The following is a 16,683-nucleotide window of genomic DNA, read 5'->3' as shown; positions in this document are numbered from 1 at the left end:
TAAATGGAAAGAAATAAACGTATATGATTTGTAGGACCTGGCTTATTAAATGTTATTGATTTAAAAAAAAAAAAATAATTATTGAACAGTATGTTCAGTGTATAGAATAAATAAAAGGCAGTGTTAAAAATACCTAACGACATTGCACTTAATCAATCCCCGCTAATTGTGTAATTATTTTTTTTTTCTTAACACCAAAAACAAAGTAATAAAATGTTAATTCTCTCTTCTTAAGGATTTATTTTTCATTAAAGGGAAGTAACTTTGCAGTCAATACATTTCCGACACAATTTTAGAAATTTTATAAACGTCGATACACTTTTTAAAAATTTTATGTCGTGTTCATAATTGAAAATTATTCTTCTAAGTAAATAGAATGAAAATTGTTTTTAAAAACTTTCAATGGTAATTTTTCGACTCGTAAATTTAGACTTTGAGCACGATAAAAAATCTAACACTTAAATCCGTAGAAGTGTCAACGACAAACTTTTTTTTTGCCACACGTTACAGAACTGAGCTTTATATATTAGATTCGAGAAAGTTTAGGGGAGATCACTCCCAGTTTATTTATTTAGTGATATTCCTTGTCTAGTAATACTGGTTGTACGTTTCTTTACCGTATGGCCTACCCATTTCAACATGTGTACAGTTTATTTTATTGGAAAGTCAATTAATGCTTTCTAATGATAAGCAAATAGCTTACCTGGTTCAATTTCACGATTAAAGATGTTACTTCGTGCTAATACTGTTCCATTAAGGTATGTAAATTCCAACCGAAACCATTTCGCCCCCAAAAGTTTTCCCCGATTAATTGCGAAAGAGTATGGTGTTCCTTTCTCGCATGAGCATATACCGTTGTATGCACGTCCTGCTGAAATACACCATTCTTCAGATAAGCACACCGACCACAGATCACAGAACTGAAATAGCGATGTTTTAAAAGATACATTTCTCGCAAAACATTTTAGGGCAGTCAAACTAAACGTAAAGTATTCTTTCACGGGAAAATAAAGATCTATCACTATAAAAGTTTCACTGTTATGTATGTCTGTCTGTGGCACAATGAACGATCGTGACGTCTTATGAAACATAGGACGTTTTCAAAAGAAAACGAAATAAGCACAATAAAATGACGTCATTGATTATAGAGTAAACATTGAACTGAAAAAACAATGCCGAAAAAAATGCACAATAATAATGACGTCATCGATACTTGATAATAAAGACATTAACATTACCGCCTAATTTATTTATTTTAAACCTTATGTGTGCATGATGACCAAAAAAACATCTACCCCCCCCCCCCCCCCCCCCCCCACAAACACCCTCGCCGAACGAAATATTTTTGAGAATTTATTTCGCCCCCCCCCCCACACCGAGAATATTGCAAATGCCCCCCCCCCCCCCTCCCCTTTCATCCTGTAGAGATGCCTGAAACTCCAAATGCGACTTTTGTCAAGTTTGAGCTTGGGTACAAGGTTTAGGGGCATGATCTACGATTATATTTTGTATGAATGTGTAGTGACCTAGTGTAGATCAAGGTTACCAGGTAAAGTATTGTGGTAATGTCTACATTTAGCGTCTATACACTCAATACAATGGCGTCATTGACGGTTGAATTTTAAAAAATAGAATTAGAATTGGGTAGAAAACGATCTACAATAATAATGGCGTCATTTATAATAGAGAGAACAAAATAAAGCATAATTAAATTGTTTAATTTAAGTAGTGATTGTAAATATACAAAAAATACCGGAAAAGTAATATTCATATTAAGCGTTAGTATCATGATTAAGGTTATAGTTATTAGGATAAGTTAAGTTAAATGTCCAAATCCGGATAACAATCCGCTATCCATGACATTTTTCTTTTTGGTTAAACATTTAAGTTGATATGGTTATTTTAATTTAGGTTTCGGTTTAAAGAAAAAGACAACACTATCATTAAATATTGTTTTAATTTAAGCTTTCTATATTGGTTACGTTTTCTTTCACACGAATCTACTTAAAGGTGGTCAAGGTCAATGTCACAACCACGGTCACAATCATGGTCATGGTCATGGTATGTGCCAACAAAACTCGTATTAATGGTCATTTGCCAACAATACTCGTATTTAGCGTCAATGCAAGAGATTTTTTGCCAACTTACCTTGTACCACCTATGGTTATTGTTGCATATATTAATATCGTCATCAAAGCAATGCATAACTCTTAAATCGACACAATGCTCTATTTCGACGTGTGGTTGTGAATGTTTGAAAGGTGTCCAAAAGTATCCGTACATCCGACCAGTGTACTCGCAGTAAGTATAGACACAGTCACGTTCGTAGCCAATTATTAGCGCCCCGAATGACTTATTTTGGCACTCACCATCTGTTGAACAAAATAGTAAATTAGTAGTTTATCTGGGTAAATAAATTAATCCTTGAAAGTAGTATTATCTGTAAATAAATGTAGAGTGCGCAATATATAAACAAGTGTACACAAGTATCTGATGAAACCGATTTAAAAAAAAAAATTCATTGGTTGGCTGTATATTTAATTTATAGTTTTAACGAACAGGTCAATTAAACAAAAAGAAATCGCACAGACATCAGCAAGAGAAGGTTTAAGAAAATTCATATAATAAAGAGACAAGGTAGAAAGATCAAATAGGGCTTAAGAAAATTCATATAATAAAGAGACTTACAAGGTAGAAAGATCAAATAGGGCTTAAGATAATTCATATAATAAAGAGACTTACAAGGTAGAAAGATCAAATCGGGCTTAAGAAAATTCCTGTAATAAAGAGACTTACAAGGTAGAAAGATCAAATGGGGCTTAAGATAATTCATATAATAAAGAGACTTACAAGGTAGAAAGATCAAATAGGGCTTAAGAAAATTCCTGTAATAAAGAGACTTACAAGGTAGAAAGATCAAATAGGGCTTAAGAAAATTCATATAATAAAGAGACTTACAAGGTAGAAAGATCAAATAGGGCTTAAGATAATTCATCTAATAAAGAGACTTACAATGTAGAAAGATCAAATAGGGCTTAAGAAAATTCATATAATAAAGAGACTTACAAGGTAGAAAGATCAAATAGGGCTTAAGATAATTCATATAAAAAAGAGACTTACAAGGTAGAAAGATCAAATAGGGCTTAAGAAAATTCCTGTAATAAAGAGACTTACAAGGTAGAAAGATCAAATAGGGCTTAAGAAAACTCATATAATAAAGAGACTTACAAGGTAGAAAGATCAAATAGGGCTTAAGAAAATTCATATAATAAAGAGACTCACAAGGTAGAAAGATCAAATAGGGCTTAAGATAATTCATATAATAAAGAGACTTACAAGGTAGCAAGATCAAACAAATCAACATCAGCAGCTTCATTTCCCCGTACTTGGATGCTTCACCAAGCTTTTATCACCTGTAGCCTGACATCAGTACATCATAAATACAGTTGGGGGTGGGCAGTACATGGCTATCACTTTCTGTGGGAGTTATGTCATTTGATAAAGTCATACAAATGACGTATATGCATGAGGGAAGAAAAGGAGTTGGGTTAACATAGATAGATCTTGTAGCTTCACTCAACGAGTAACATTGTGGGTGATAATTTGCACAAGATTTGAGCTTTTTGCTAACGGGAAAAGACATACGTATAAAAACTAGCTGGTCAGAAATTCTCGAACTTTCTCGACTCACCAGCGGTTGCGGTGTAGCCTCGCTTAGGAAATAGGCTAATCAATTGACTAATATAGGAAAACACCTAAGTAAGTGTCTCGTGTTGTTTGTATTTTTTGTACCCTGGGTGATTTGAGTATAACAAAATAACCCTAGACAATGACGGCCTTATTGTAACTTGTCGTATTTAGTGTAGCAGATCTAGAAACCTACCATTCTTCCCCATATGGGCTTAGGTCAACCAACGTAATCAGAGCGTGTTAAAGAAAGCTTTTTCTGTTCGGTTTTAAGTTTAGAACTATTTTGTATTTTTTTAATAAAACATTAGTAAGGCAATAAATTTTTTAATAATTCTACGACATTCTACGTTATTTAAATCTCGATGAATTATAAAATTTGAGAAAAAAAAGTAAGAAAAATTCCGATGTATGCCTCTGATAAATTATTCGTTGTCTTTTTTTAAGTTAATGTATATCTGCTATCAGTATTACACTATAGGTATTTAAGCAATAATGTTAAAAAGGCCATAAAATATCTTCCAATTTCTCGTCGCCGTGAAAAAATAAAAATAAAACCAGCACATTAAAAAGCATCTTATTGATCTAGCTAGATTTCTAGAGCTGCACATTAACGAACTAAAGATTTAACAAAAAGTCAATGCTGAAACTCTTTATAATGCCATATTTTCCTATCAGTTGAAATACTGAAAGCAAAGAACACTGAAATTTAAATCAAAGTGTGTTATGTATAAGAATGTCGACATAACCTACCAATTTCTGTATAAATGTGTATGAACAAAAGACTTTGTTGATAAAAAGGTCACATCTTTCTTGAAAGCAAATCTCTTGAACATAAAATCTATTTCATCAAAAGTTTTGTTAAGTGTAAAATATTGCAGGAATTCATGTTAGTAAATTGATGCGCACTTTGAGCTTTAAGATTTTGTAGACAACACGGCTGTAGCGTGCAGGGCGAGCGCTAGGTTATTTAGCGCCCTATGCAAAACTTAATAAAACGCCCCCCCCCCCCCCGCAATTTTTAAAAATATATTTATTAGAAGCCTGTTTACTAAATTCTAAATTAAATCATTTTATTGCAAAGTATATGAATCACGAGACAACAAACCACACAGAGATAGGCTCGAACTCATTTCTGAACACTGTTCCTTCTCATTTGGCAAGTCTGTCAAAGACTATGAATCGACGAAACTTGATATGTGTAATGGTTTCACGAGATTTTTTTTTTTTTGCATTTGTATTATTCATCTGGAATTAATTCATATTTATAGCTAAGTCATTCGTCGGCAAAACACATTATTGCAATCTTGTCCGTATGTTTGTGTGTATATATGTGTGTGTGTGACTGTGTGTCTGTAAACACGCTAACTTCAGTACCGTTACAGCTAGTTTGATGAAATTTCATATACATTTTATCAAAATCGTAGATCCTTATCAACTTTTGATATATATATATATATATATATATATATATATATATATATATATATATATATATATATATATATATATGTACGAGATACTTATATACGGATGTCAGAGAAAATTATTCTTGGTTATGACTTGTTTAATTATTAAATACAATAACCTAAAATGTTTTCTCTACTCATGTAATAAAATATAGTCTCTAGCATGTAATAAAATATACTCTCTATTCCTGTAATAAAATATACTCTCTACTCCTGTTATAAAATATACTCTCTAAGCATGTAATAAAATATACTCTCTACTCATGTAATAAAATATACTCTCTAATCCTGTAATAAAATATCCTTTCTACTCCTGTAATAAAATGTACTCTCTACTCCTCTGTGTCAAAGTCTTTACGCTACTCCTGATACCCTCCTAACTCCATTTTCCTTTTATAAATCTTCACTAGCACCTAATCCGTCTATCTTTTAGCTCCCTGCTAAGCCTACCTTCCCAATAGTTCGACCTGGTCCTCAAACTCTCAATAACTTTACTGGCGCTCCATTGCCAGGAGCCCAACTTTTTCTATTTTACACCCCCACCGCCTGTATTGCTTTATTAACTTTTATAGACAAATTGTAGCGCTATCTAAAGACTTAATCGCTTAACACTACAGTATTGTACTTATTTAAAATTTGAATATAGATCTATATTAAATTTTTCAACTTTTTTTTTTCGCTTTTTGATTGAAATTTTTTTAGTGTATTGTTGATTATCAGTTTTAATTAATGCTACTTTATTAAACATAATTAAAAATTATTGTCTTGTTATTTTAAATGGATGGAACACTTAGGTTCTGTGGCCATCATTTCTTTTGAATAGATTTTTTAAGGTCAATGGAATATTTCTTTATTTTACACTAGCGTGACAACCGGTTTATCTTTATTGCTTAAAGAAAGGCCGAACACGTTAATATAAGAAATCTCCATATCCATCAGACAGTTTCAATACACTCGTTCGACACCGCCCAGTTTACTAGTCTAGATCTAACGACAACAATATATATATATATATATATATATATATACATATATATATATATATATATATATATATATATATATATATATATATATATATATATATATATATATATATATATATATATACTCACATGCATAAATAAATAGAATACATGTTACACGTTTGTATGACATTTTGATTACATTCTTGAACTGAATGTTTAGCTCGAGTTGCACTATGATCATTTTAAATTTTAAATTCTCTTGATTGTATTTTTAACACTGTTATGTCTTTATCTGTCTGTTACGTAATTAATGTAAGGTCCACTCGTACACGGGATATTTTTCCTGTTAGGTCCACTTGTAAGTGACTGTATCTGTTCTTTCCACGTGTATGTGACTGTACCTGTTGTGTCTACGTATATGTGACTAACCAAAATTCAGTAGATCCAATTATTTGGACTGATATAAAATTAATCTAAATCATTATATTGCGTAAGTGGAGAGATGAACAAATTACTTTAATCATGGTTAGACTAAAAAGAGATGGCAAACATATTTAATCAAATGGTGATAGAGTCTGGACAGAATCAACCACAAAACTCCTTTAGTCGTCGTGTTGAGCATTGTGAGAAAATCACTATGTTTAGCAAACTAGATGTGTAATTTATTTTGCAGGTTGCTATGAATTGTAGGGGTCGGCGTGGTTGAGTCGGTAAAGCTCATTGTTGCAAAACAGAAAAGTCTCGGGCAGATGAGGCTCGTTAGCTGGGGATCGCCACTCTTCTAGGAGAGACAACTTTAAAATCAAACAACTGCTGCCTTGTAGTTTGTTCTTGGTTTGAAAAAAGGCTATGGAAGCAAATCTAAAAAGAAAAGCAGGCTGAAATCGGAGTCAATGGCCTCAATGGCGCATAACCAGTCGACACAAGTATAGAGGAAGTATTGTAATCGTGCAAAAAATAAAATTTGAGATTTTTACATGTATCGACGTTTCACACCTACCTGAATCGAAAAACAAACTGAGCAGTGACAGTAGTGTGTATACTATGAGTCTTATAGGCTAAATTATTACTGTTTCTATTGCTTCATATCTCTTCATGCTTAACCCCGTTGTAGTTGTGACATGGAGCATTTTAATATTCAAGATAAGCTCGTCCATACTGAGAAGACAGGCTTTGAAAACTGTGGTTAAGCACACATCTATTTTAATGGGTGCCGAAAAAAAGTAATTTAAAATAAAATGCCCAAACTGTGCTGATATTGAACATAAATGAGACACTGCTAATAGAACACGGAATTAACTTTTTAAAAACTAGTTTCAAACTAGATTTCTTGTTACGATATGTTCACTCGGGCTGTGACTGATATTTGGCTTGTGTTTGACCCCTATCTGTTAAAGACAGGTCTATAGAAACATATTCTAACTTCACTTATATTTAAATATAAAAAAATGTATTGCATGCAGGATTTATTAGTAGTAAACTTCTAAACATTAAAATATATTTTATATTACTCTATAAATTAGCCAAGTTTTATTTACTTATATCATACTTTATTTGCTTAGGTGGAGCTACCATACCCGAATCAAAATGCGAGGTAAATTCATCTGCCTTTTTTCAATTTAACACAATCGTTCTATTTGAAAACGCTTCAATAATTACCGACTGACGCCAACGCTTTTTGTTTTATAACAATTACATAAGCATATTTATAAAATGTTAGATTTGATGATAACATAGCAATGTAGAGATAACAGTTGAAGAGATAGTGTTCTAGATGTTTCTATTGTTTCAGCTCGGGGGTACATCGTCCATGCTTCAGCAAGGCCCACACTTCAACAAAGATCATTATATATTCGACCTCCATGACATCCTCAATCTACAGGTAGATGTGTCAGCTTATCCTGACGAGGTGTGCGATGGCAGCGTGCAAATAATAAACGTCAACCTGATGAGACGGCCTGACCTGACAGTGACCCCCAGTGAGTGTTCGTGTTATAGCATACAGTAGTCAAACTTTGAGAGATGGCGAGTGAGTGTTCGTGTTATAGCATACAGTAGCCAAACTTTGAGAGACGATGAGTGAGTGTTCGTGTTATAGCATACAGTAGCCAAACTTTGAGAGATGGCGAGTGAGTGTTCGTGTTATAGCATACAGTAGTCAAACTTTGAGAGGCGGTGAGTGAGTGTTCGTGTTATAGCATACAGTAGCCAAACTTTGAGAGACGGCGAGTGAGTGTTCGTGTTATAGCATACAGTGGCCAAACTTTGAGAGGCGGTGAGTGAGTGTTCGTGTTATAGCATACAGTAGTCAAACTTTGAGAGGCGGTGAGGGCGGGAGTAAAGTCGGTGGAAGGGGGGGGTGGTAATCGAGTGTCAAGTTTTTCTGAAGTCCACATGTGAAGGAAAATGGTAGAAATAAACCCACTAAAGTCGAAATAAACACACTAAAGCTAAACTAAACACACTAACATTAGGAAATGATGGATACGCTTCACCATATATTCAACTTCGTTTTAAAAATAGAAGCTCAATTTTGCAGCAGTTTTTAACTGTCTTGTAGTGGTTCGGAGTTAAAACGTTTTACTATAAACATAATATAACTTCCAAGTAAATTAGCATACCCGTAACTCTTGCTCAGGAATGTGGCGTGATATCACCCACTGAGGTGTGGTGTTTTTATGGGCCGATCCTGAGAGATAACACATAAACGATCATGGCTTTATTGCATCGAAGTGTCTATTCCCAGCCTTATTGGGGGAATTCACAGTTGTGACTGTTTTTGATAGATTTAATTATAGATGAGGTATAAGCAGAGGCGTAGCGAGGGGGGGGGGGGGCGGGGGAAGGGGGGGGGGCGGACCGCACAGGGTGACACCATTTAGGGGGGGTGACACCAAGGCAAAAAATAGTAAACATATATAGAGAAAAATTTTACGGGGATTGGAAATCAAAAGTTTAAGTGGGGGGGGGGTGCAAATCAAAAGTTTGAGGGCGGGGGGGGGGGGGGGGGGGTGCAAATCGAAAGTTTGAGGGCGGGAGGGGGGGTGCAAATCGAAAGTTTGAGAGGGGGGGGAGGGTGCAAATCGAGAATTGAAAGTGTGTCCGCGGGAGTGTCGCTACGCCTCTGGGGGTGACACCATTAAGCACCTCGCTACGCCACTGGGTATAAGTGCAGGTTCGAATAAAAAAGCGTTAAAAACAAAAACACAATAGTAAATTAAATCACAAGGAAGAAGAAAAGGGGCAGGGGGGGGGGGGGGATTTAAAGGTTTTAATAAAAAGTAATCACTAGTTTTCCATTAACAGTAATTTTAAATTCTGAGTCCCTGCTTGTTTTTTTTTTCATTCGTATCTTACGTCAGTGTAAATTTAAATTTTCTTGTTGTAGACCAATTTCTAAATGTGAAACTCGTTATACAATTTTAATTTTAATGATTTTATTATTCTTCAAATCTAATGTTTAGTATCAGCCTTTTACACTACATCTAAAAATAACAAACACGTTTTGTGCCTGAAAATATTCGCAGTGACACCTTCGTCAGGAATAGAGTTTGTTCACTCGGCTGAATCTGGATTCCACTTTTACGGACATTTTGGCCAAAGTCACGATTCAAATATCGTATTTAATGTGTACAAGTTCATCAAGTTCATCATAACTGTAAGTAGGATGACTTTTTAGATTAAGATATAAATCTACCTATGTCTCGTGAAAACATGTATCAGACCAAAAATTATCTCGCGGACACAACTGCGACTGACACCCATGACAAACATTGATGCCATTTATTACGAATGACACCCATGACAAACATTGATGCCATTTATTACGAATGACACCCATGACAAACATTGATGCCATTTATTACGAATGACACCCATGACAAACATTGATGCCATTTATTACGAATGACACCCATGACAAACATTGATGCCATTTATTACGACTGACACCCATGACAAACATTGATGCCATTTATTACGAATGACACCCATGACAAACATTGATGCCATTTATTACGAATGACACCCATGACAAACATTGATGCCATTTATTACGAATGACACCCATGACAAACATTGATGCCATTTATTACGAATGACACCCATGACAAACATTGATGCCATTTATTACGAATGACACCCATGACAAACATTGATGCCATTTATTACGAATGACACCCATGACAAACATTGATGCCATTTATTACGAATGACACCCATGACAAACATTGATGCCATTTATTACGAATGACACCCATGACAAACATTGATGCCATTTATTACGAATGACACCCATGACAAACATTGATGCCATTTATTACGACTGACACCCATGACAAACATTGATGCCATTTATTACGAATGACACCCATGACAAACATTGATGCCATTTATTACGAATGACACCCATGACAAACATTGATGCCATTTATTACGACTGACACCCATGACAAACATTGATGCCATTTATTACGAATGACACCCATGACAAACATTGATGCCATTTATTACGACTGACACCCATGACAAACATTGATGCCATTTATTACGAATGACACCCATGACAAACATTGATGCCATTTATTACGACTGACACCCATTTAACTGTTCGTCAGGTGACCAGTGATGAGTATTCACATACAGCTTTGGTGAGTTTTAAGGACGCCAACGTGTCATTGTGTAAAGTGACAAAAAATGAAGCAGACGTAGCAGGCGTCATTACAGCAACTGTTTTATGTGGCTATCCAAACCACTCTAGTTACATCACCCACACGGAGTTGTTGGATCCTATGTTTTATGGTATGTTATAAAAATATGTAAATTGAGTCTAGCAACGCACACACCATCAATTTAACTATGTTGCAGACAGACACATATACACATGTTCAATTATTAAAAAATCTACTTTAAAATCTAGAAGTAAAGCTGCTAGTTTCATTAAAGCATTGCGCAACGTATATTAAGAATTATTTATTTCAGATTTTGTAAAAATAAAAAAAGACGGGGTCATTAAAATAAAAAAATCAATAGAACAGTTGGACTCTGGCAAACACCAAATAAGCTTTCGAGTCTACTACCGAGTGCTACGTGTTGGTGAATTTTTATCAGAAGTTCAAATTGAGATTCCATCAAACAGTAAATGGGATATCCAAACTACTTTAACCAGCTACACAGATAATGGCTCAATTACACCAGCAACTTCATTGTACAGCATTCAAACACAATCTGCTTCACTGATTACAAATACAAATTTCATTTCATCCTCTACTCCAATTTCATCCACACTCTCCACCATCAATCACAGCACAGAAACAGAATTAATTTCTTCTTCAACTTCAACTACATCCACACTCTCAACCATCAATCACAGCACAGAAACAGAATTAATTTCTTCTTCAACTTCAACTACATCCACACTCTCCACCATCAATCACAGCACAGAAACAGAATTAATTTCTTCTTCAACTTCAACTACATCCACACTCTCCACCATCAATCACAGCACAGAAACAGAATTAATTTCTTCTTCAACTTCAACTACATCCACACTCTCCACCATCAATCACAGCACAGAAACAGAATTAATTTCTTCTTCAACTTCAACTACATCCACACTCTCCACCATCAATCACAGCACAGAAACAGAATTAATTTCTTCTTCAACTTCAACTACATCCACACTCTCCACCATCAATCACAGCACAGAAACAGAATTAATTTCTTCTTCAACTTCAACTACATCCACACTCTCCACCATCAATCACAGCACAGAAACAGAATTAATTTCTTCTTCAACTTCAACTACATCCACACTCTCCACCATCAATCACAGCACAGAAACAGAATTAATTTCTTCTTCAACTTCAACTACATCCACACTCTCCACCATCAATCGCTACACAGAAACAGAATTAATTTCTTCTTCAACTTCAACTACATCCACACTCTCCACCATCAATCACAGCACAGAAACAGAATTAATTTCTTCTTCAACTTCAACTACAACCACACTCTCCACCATCAATCACAGCACAGAAACAGAATTAATTTCTTCTTCAACTTCAACTACATCCACACTCTCCACCATCAATCGCTACACAGAAACAGAATTAATTTCTTCTTCAACTTCAACTACAACCACACTCTCCACCATCAATCACAGCACAGAAACAGAATTAATTTCTTCTTCAACTTCAACTACATCCACACTCTCCACCATCAATCACAGCACAGAAACAGAATTAATTTCTTCTTCAACTTCAACTACAACCACACTCTCCACCATCAATCACAGCACAGAAACAGAATTAATTTCTTCTTCAACTTCAACTACATCCACACTCTCCACCATCAATCGCTACACAGAAACAGAATTAATTTCTTCTTCAACTTCAACTACATCCACACTCTCCACCATCAATCACAGCACAGAAACAGAATTAATTTCTTCTTCAACTTCAACTACAACCACACTCTCCACCATCAATCACAGCACAGAAACAGAATTAATTTCTTCTTCAACTTCAACTACATCCACACTCTCCACCATCAATCACAGCACAGAAACAGAATTAATTTCTTCTTTAACTTCAACTATATCCACACTCTCCACCATCAATAACACCACAGAAACAGATTTAAGTTCATCTTCAACTTCAACTACATCCACTCTCTCCACCATCAATCACAGCGCAGAAACAGATTTAATTTCATCCTCCAATCCAACATCATCCACACTCTCCGCCAATAGTATCTACACAGAAACAAATGTTATAACATCCACAACATACTCACACATCACTACTGATGCTCCCCTTCCCGCAAGGGATATTTTAGGTGAGTTTTTAAATGTTTTTTTGAAATATTTGTCTTGTGAAATTCAGTAAGTGTCTTTTTTGCCAAAAATACTATTGTCGGATCAACTAAATATAGCAGATAAAAATGTTAATTGTAGTGTGAATACACATGCATTGTTGGTTTCTGTACATTTTAAATTGGGGAAATTCATAAGTTTAATACGGAAGGAATAACACGAGAAACGTTGATAACAAAATACTTAAAATTTGAATTATTACTAATCCAAAATTTTCCTGGGATTAAATAAAGGCGAACCAATAAAATTAAGTTTCCCAGTATGTTTTATTTCGTTCAAAACGTATATTTTATCAAGGCACTAGAGTGCATTTACAAGAAATCTTTTATATTTAATGCTTTACATTCTTACAGTTTAAAATTCCTGACGACATTGATTCCCCATAACATTAAAGTTTATCACCGCACGGAGTCTGAAGTAGGACTGAAATGCCATATCTAAACCAATAGTGGTTGAGCCTACAGTCAATCATATCTAATTTATCTAACCATTTTTCTCCATATCAATAGTACATTTTACAATGCACGCACAGATTTACTGTTATACCACAAAATATACACCTGCTGCAATAGAAAAATAGATATTTCTTGCGCAATAAATTGATATATTTGACCGTATTCGCCTAATAATGCTTTGTACGATCCTTTTACAATATATATATATATATATATATATATATATATATATATATATATATATATATATATATATATATATATATATATATATATATATATATATATGCACATATTTTGTTTTAATATCTGGCACATTTTACAGTGAACGAAAAAAAAAAAGTCACAGAAAAAAAGTCACAAAAGACAAATTTTATTTGAAAAAAAAGTCACAGAAATTAAGTCACTGAAAAAAAGTCACAAAAATATTCTAAGAAATATTTTAAATTAATTGTTCATGATTGTAAAGTTTTGGGTGTTTATTAATGTGCGTGGTCATTTTTTGTTAGCTTATTTGTAAACTTTTAAAGCTTTATCGTTTATAACAATAATAAGTTAAAATACTGTTAAAATACTGTAAGATAATGTACAAACAACGTCACCACTTGTTACGTATTTAGTGAAATACACGGTGAAAAATAGGGCTTGTAAGTCACAGTCTCTTTCGATTAAAATTCGAAAATCTTGTTAGCCAGGGAAAAATCTACATTTTCCAACTTAAATAATTGTTAACATGATTCCAATATTTTTAAAAATATTAAATAGGTCCGGCGACCTACTTACAAGCCCTATTATTATAAAATAAATGTAGGCTCATCATTGTGTTTGCACATAAGGCCTTAACTTGGTCGGCTTCTCCTCCGGCGGCTTTGTCCGTCCATTTTGTGTGTTGTTGATTTTTTGGCAGCCTTTGTACCGTGCCGGCTTTCTGTTGTGATCCTATGCTTTGTTATGTAATGAGCGTGATAAAGGTTGTTGAACTATTGTTGCGCTGAGTTGAGGGCAGCAAGTCACATTAACTACGTCTTTATGCCATTGCATGCTAATTTTAAGTTACTATTTAACAAACACGATTGAAACCGATAAAGTTCAAACATTATATTAAATTATATTAAATATTATATGTAAAACAGAATTACAATTTAAACTTGCAAACTTAATACTAAAATCTTTTCTGTGTGTTATAAATATTACCATATGTATACAAACCACGCATATATATCTGAAATGATTGCACTACCTTTAATTAATCGTAAGTTGATTAGCATAATACATAAAAGTATTAACAATTGTCAGCTATTTGTGCCTTTTTCCTGTGACTTTTTTCCTATGACTTTTTTCCTTTTCCTTATTTAATAAATATTTTTCCTACAATCCATTTTACAGGTGCCATTGAGGTAACCATGATTGTTGTAGCTGTCATAGTGACAATAATCGTGATGCTAGCAGGATTTTGCTGGTACGTTTAGAATATTTATTTGCAAAGCTGGTTTTTAAAAATTTCTTTTGTTAGATACTTGAAGATAATTTCATCAATATTTTCGATTTAACAATTAAATTGAGGAACTTTAATTTAGTAAAAATTAAATATATTATTTAGATTTATCTCAATGGTGTTGATAATTGTTCACTCATGATTCTGTGTTGCTCCTTATTCTGCTGATGATTCTATACAGTGGCGTCGCTAGGTCGGGTTTCACCCGGTGCGGTAACTAATGTTGGCACAACCCCTCCCCCGCGAAATTAAAAATCCCTCTCTCTCTCGCTCTCTCTCTCTCCCTCTCTCTCTGTCTTTATATATATATATATATATATATATATATATATATATATATATATATATATATATATATATATATATATATATATACTAGCTGCATACCCGTGCTCCGCCACGGTAAATCTTTTTTAAATGTACCAACTTGGGAACAGAACAAAATTAAACACAACACAAACACGACACAAACTTAACACAAAAAAACACAAACACAAACACAACACAAACACAACATCAGCAAACCGAAAGATAGAATAATAATTAGTAAACAGTACGTTCAGTGTATAAAATAAATAAAAGGCAGTATTTAATATATCCCTGTTTTACATACTGTATAGCGCTTCATCAATTCATGCATTTGTTTTTTAGTACGATAAATTTTAATAATTCACAATAGAGTTCCATGACTTAAACCATTGCGCACCTAATGAACGTGATAACACGCGTATAAAGTTGCGGAATAGTTGATTAAAAATCATCATTAGTAAACAGTACGTTCAGTGAATAAAATAAAATAAGGATAGTCTTTTATCAAACCATGCTAATTATAATATTCCAACAATAATGTTCTCTTACACGTCTACAGAATTAGCATGCAGATTTTGCTAATTATATTACTCCCACAATAATTCCTTCTTGGAGATTTCGCATTCACCTTTTTACTTTCTCGTATATACGTAGTATAGAGAAAGTATTGTAATCGTGCAAAAAAAAATCGAGATTTTTACAAATCTCGACGTTTTACACCTCACTGATACGGAAAAATATAATTTTGTAATCTTGTCCGTATGTCTGTGTGTGTGTCTGTGTGTCTGTGTGTCCGTGTGTAAACACGATAACTTGAGTACCGTTACTGCTAGGTTGATGAAATTTCATATATAAGTATTTTATCAAAATCGTAGATCCGTATCAACTTTTGAGCGATTTCCGATAACCGGAAGTGGTACTTTTTCTACTTTGAATTTTTCAAAAGTCAAATTTTGAGTAATTTCCGTTGACCGGAAGTAGTAATTTACGCTATTTCCGATTTCTCAAAAAACTAATGTAAATTTTAAAAGTACTAATAATATTGCGCACTATTATGCGCTTTTTTATTTCGCGTTCACTTGGTGTGCAATTAATTTGTCTACGAGATTTTATTCTATTTTTAAAACTTTAAGTATTTAAAATGGATTAAAAATCATGTCTATAGCCCGAGTTCCCATCCCCTGTTATTTTATATAAAAATATTCGAGAAAGTTTAGGGGAGATCACTCCCGGTTTATTTTTATTAGCGTGAGTTGAATTTATTTTTAAATAACCTCCCTTGGAAAAATTCCGAAACAGCTTAATTAAAAAAACAACATGTGGAGTGTTTACTTTTAGGGATAAAAAATCGATAGTGATGATGGAAGGATGGAAGGACTGACACACTAACAGCCCGCTTATATTATATATATATATATATATATAT

At 33.8% G+C, this 16,683-nt stretch overlaps 1 protein-coding gene across 1 annotated transcript; it reads left to right on the top strand.

Annotated features, from left to right (window-relative positions):
• The first annotated feature begins 7,934 nt into the window (after nucleotides 1-7,934).
• Nucleotides 7,935-14,922, top strand: LOC131954130 (uncharacterized). Its single transcript, XM_059317659.1, has 5 exons — nucleotides 7,935-8,103; nucleotides 9,652-9,782; nucleotides 10,741-10,924; nucleotides 11,156-12,961; nucleotides 14,840-14,922. The coding sequence occupies exons 1-5, from the start codon at nucleotides 7,935-7,937 to the stop codon at nucleotides 14,920-14,922; spliced, it is 2,373 nt and encodes a 790-aa protein (XP_059173642.1).
• Nucleotides 14,923-16,683: the final 1,761 nt, after the last annotated feature.

Source organism: Physella acuta, unplaced genomic scaffold, assembly GCF_028476545.2.
Source record: "Physella acuta isolate Inbredline_101_S28 unplaced genomic scaffold, ASM2847654v3 ptg000975l, whole genome shotgun sequence".
Classification (NCBI taxonomy): Eukaryota; Metazoa; Mollusca; class Gastropoda; family Physidae; genus Physella; species Physella acuta.
This window is presented reverse-complemented; position numbering and strand designations above follow the sequence as displayed.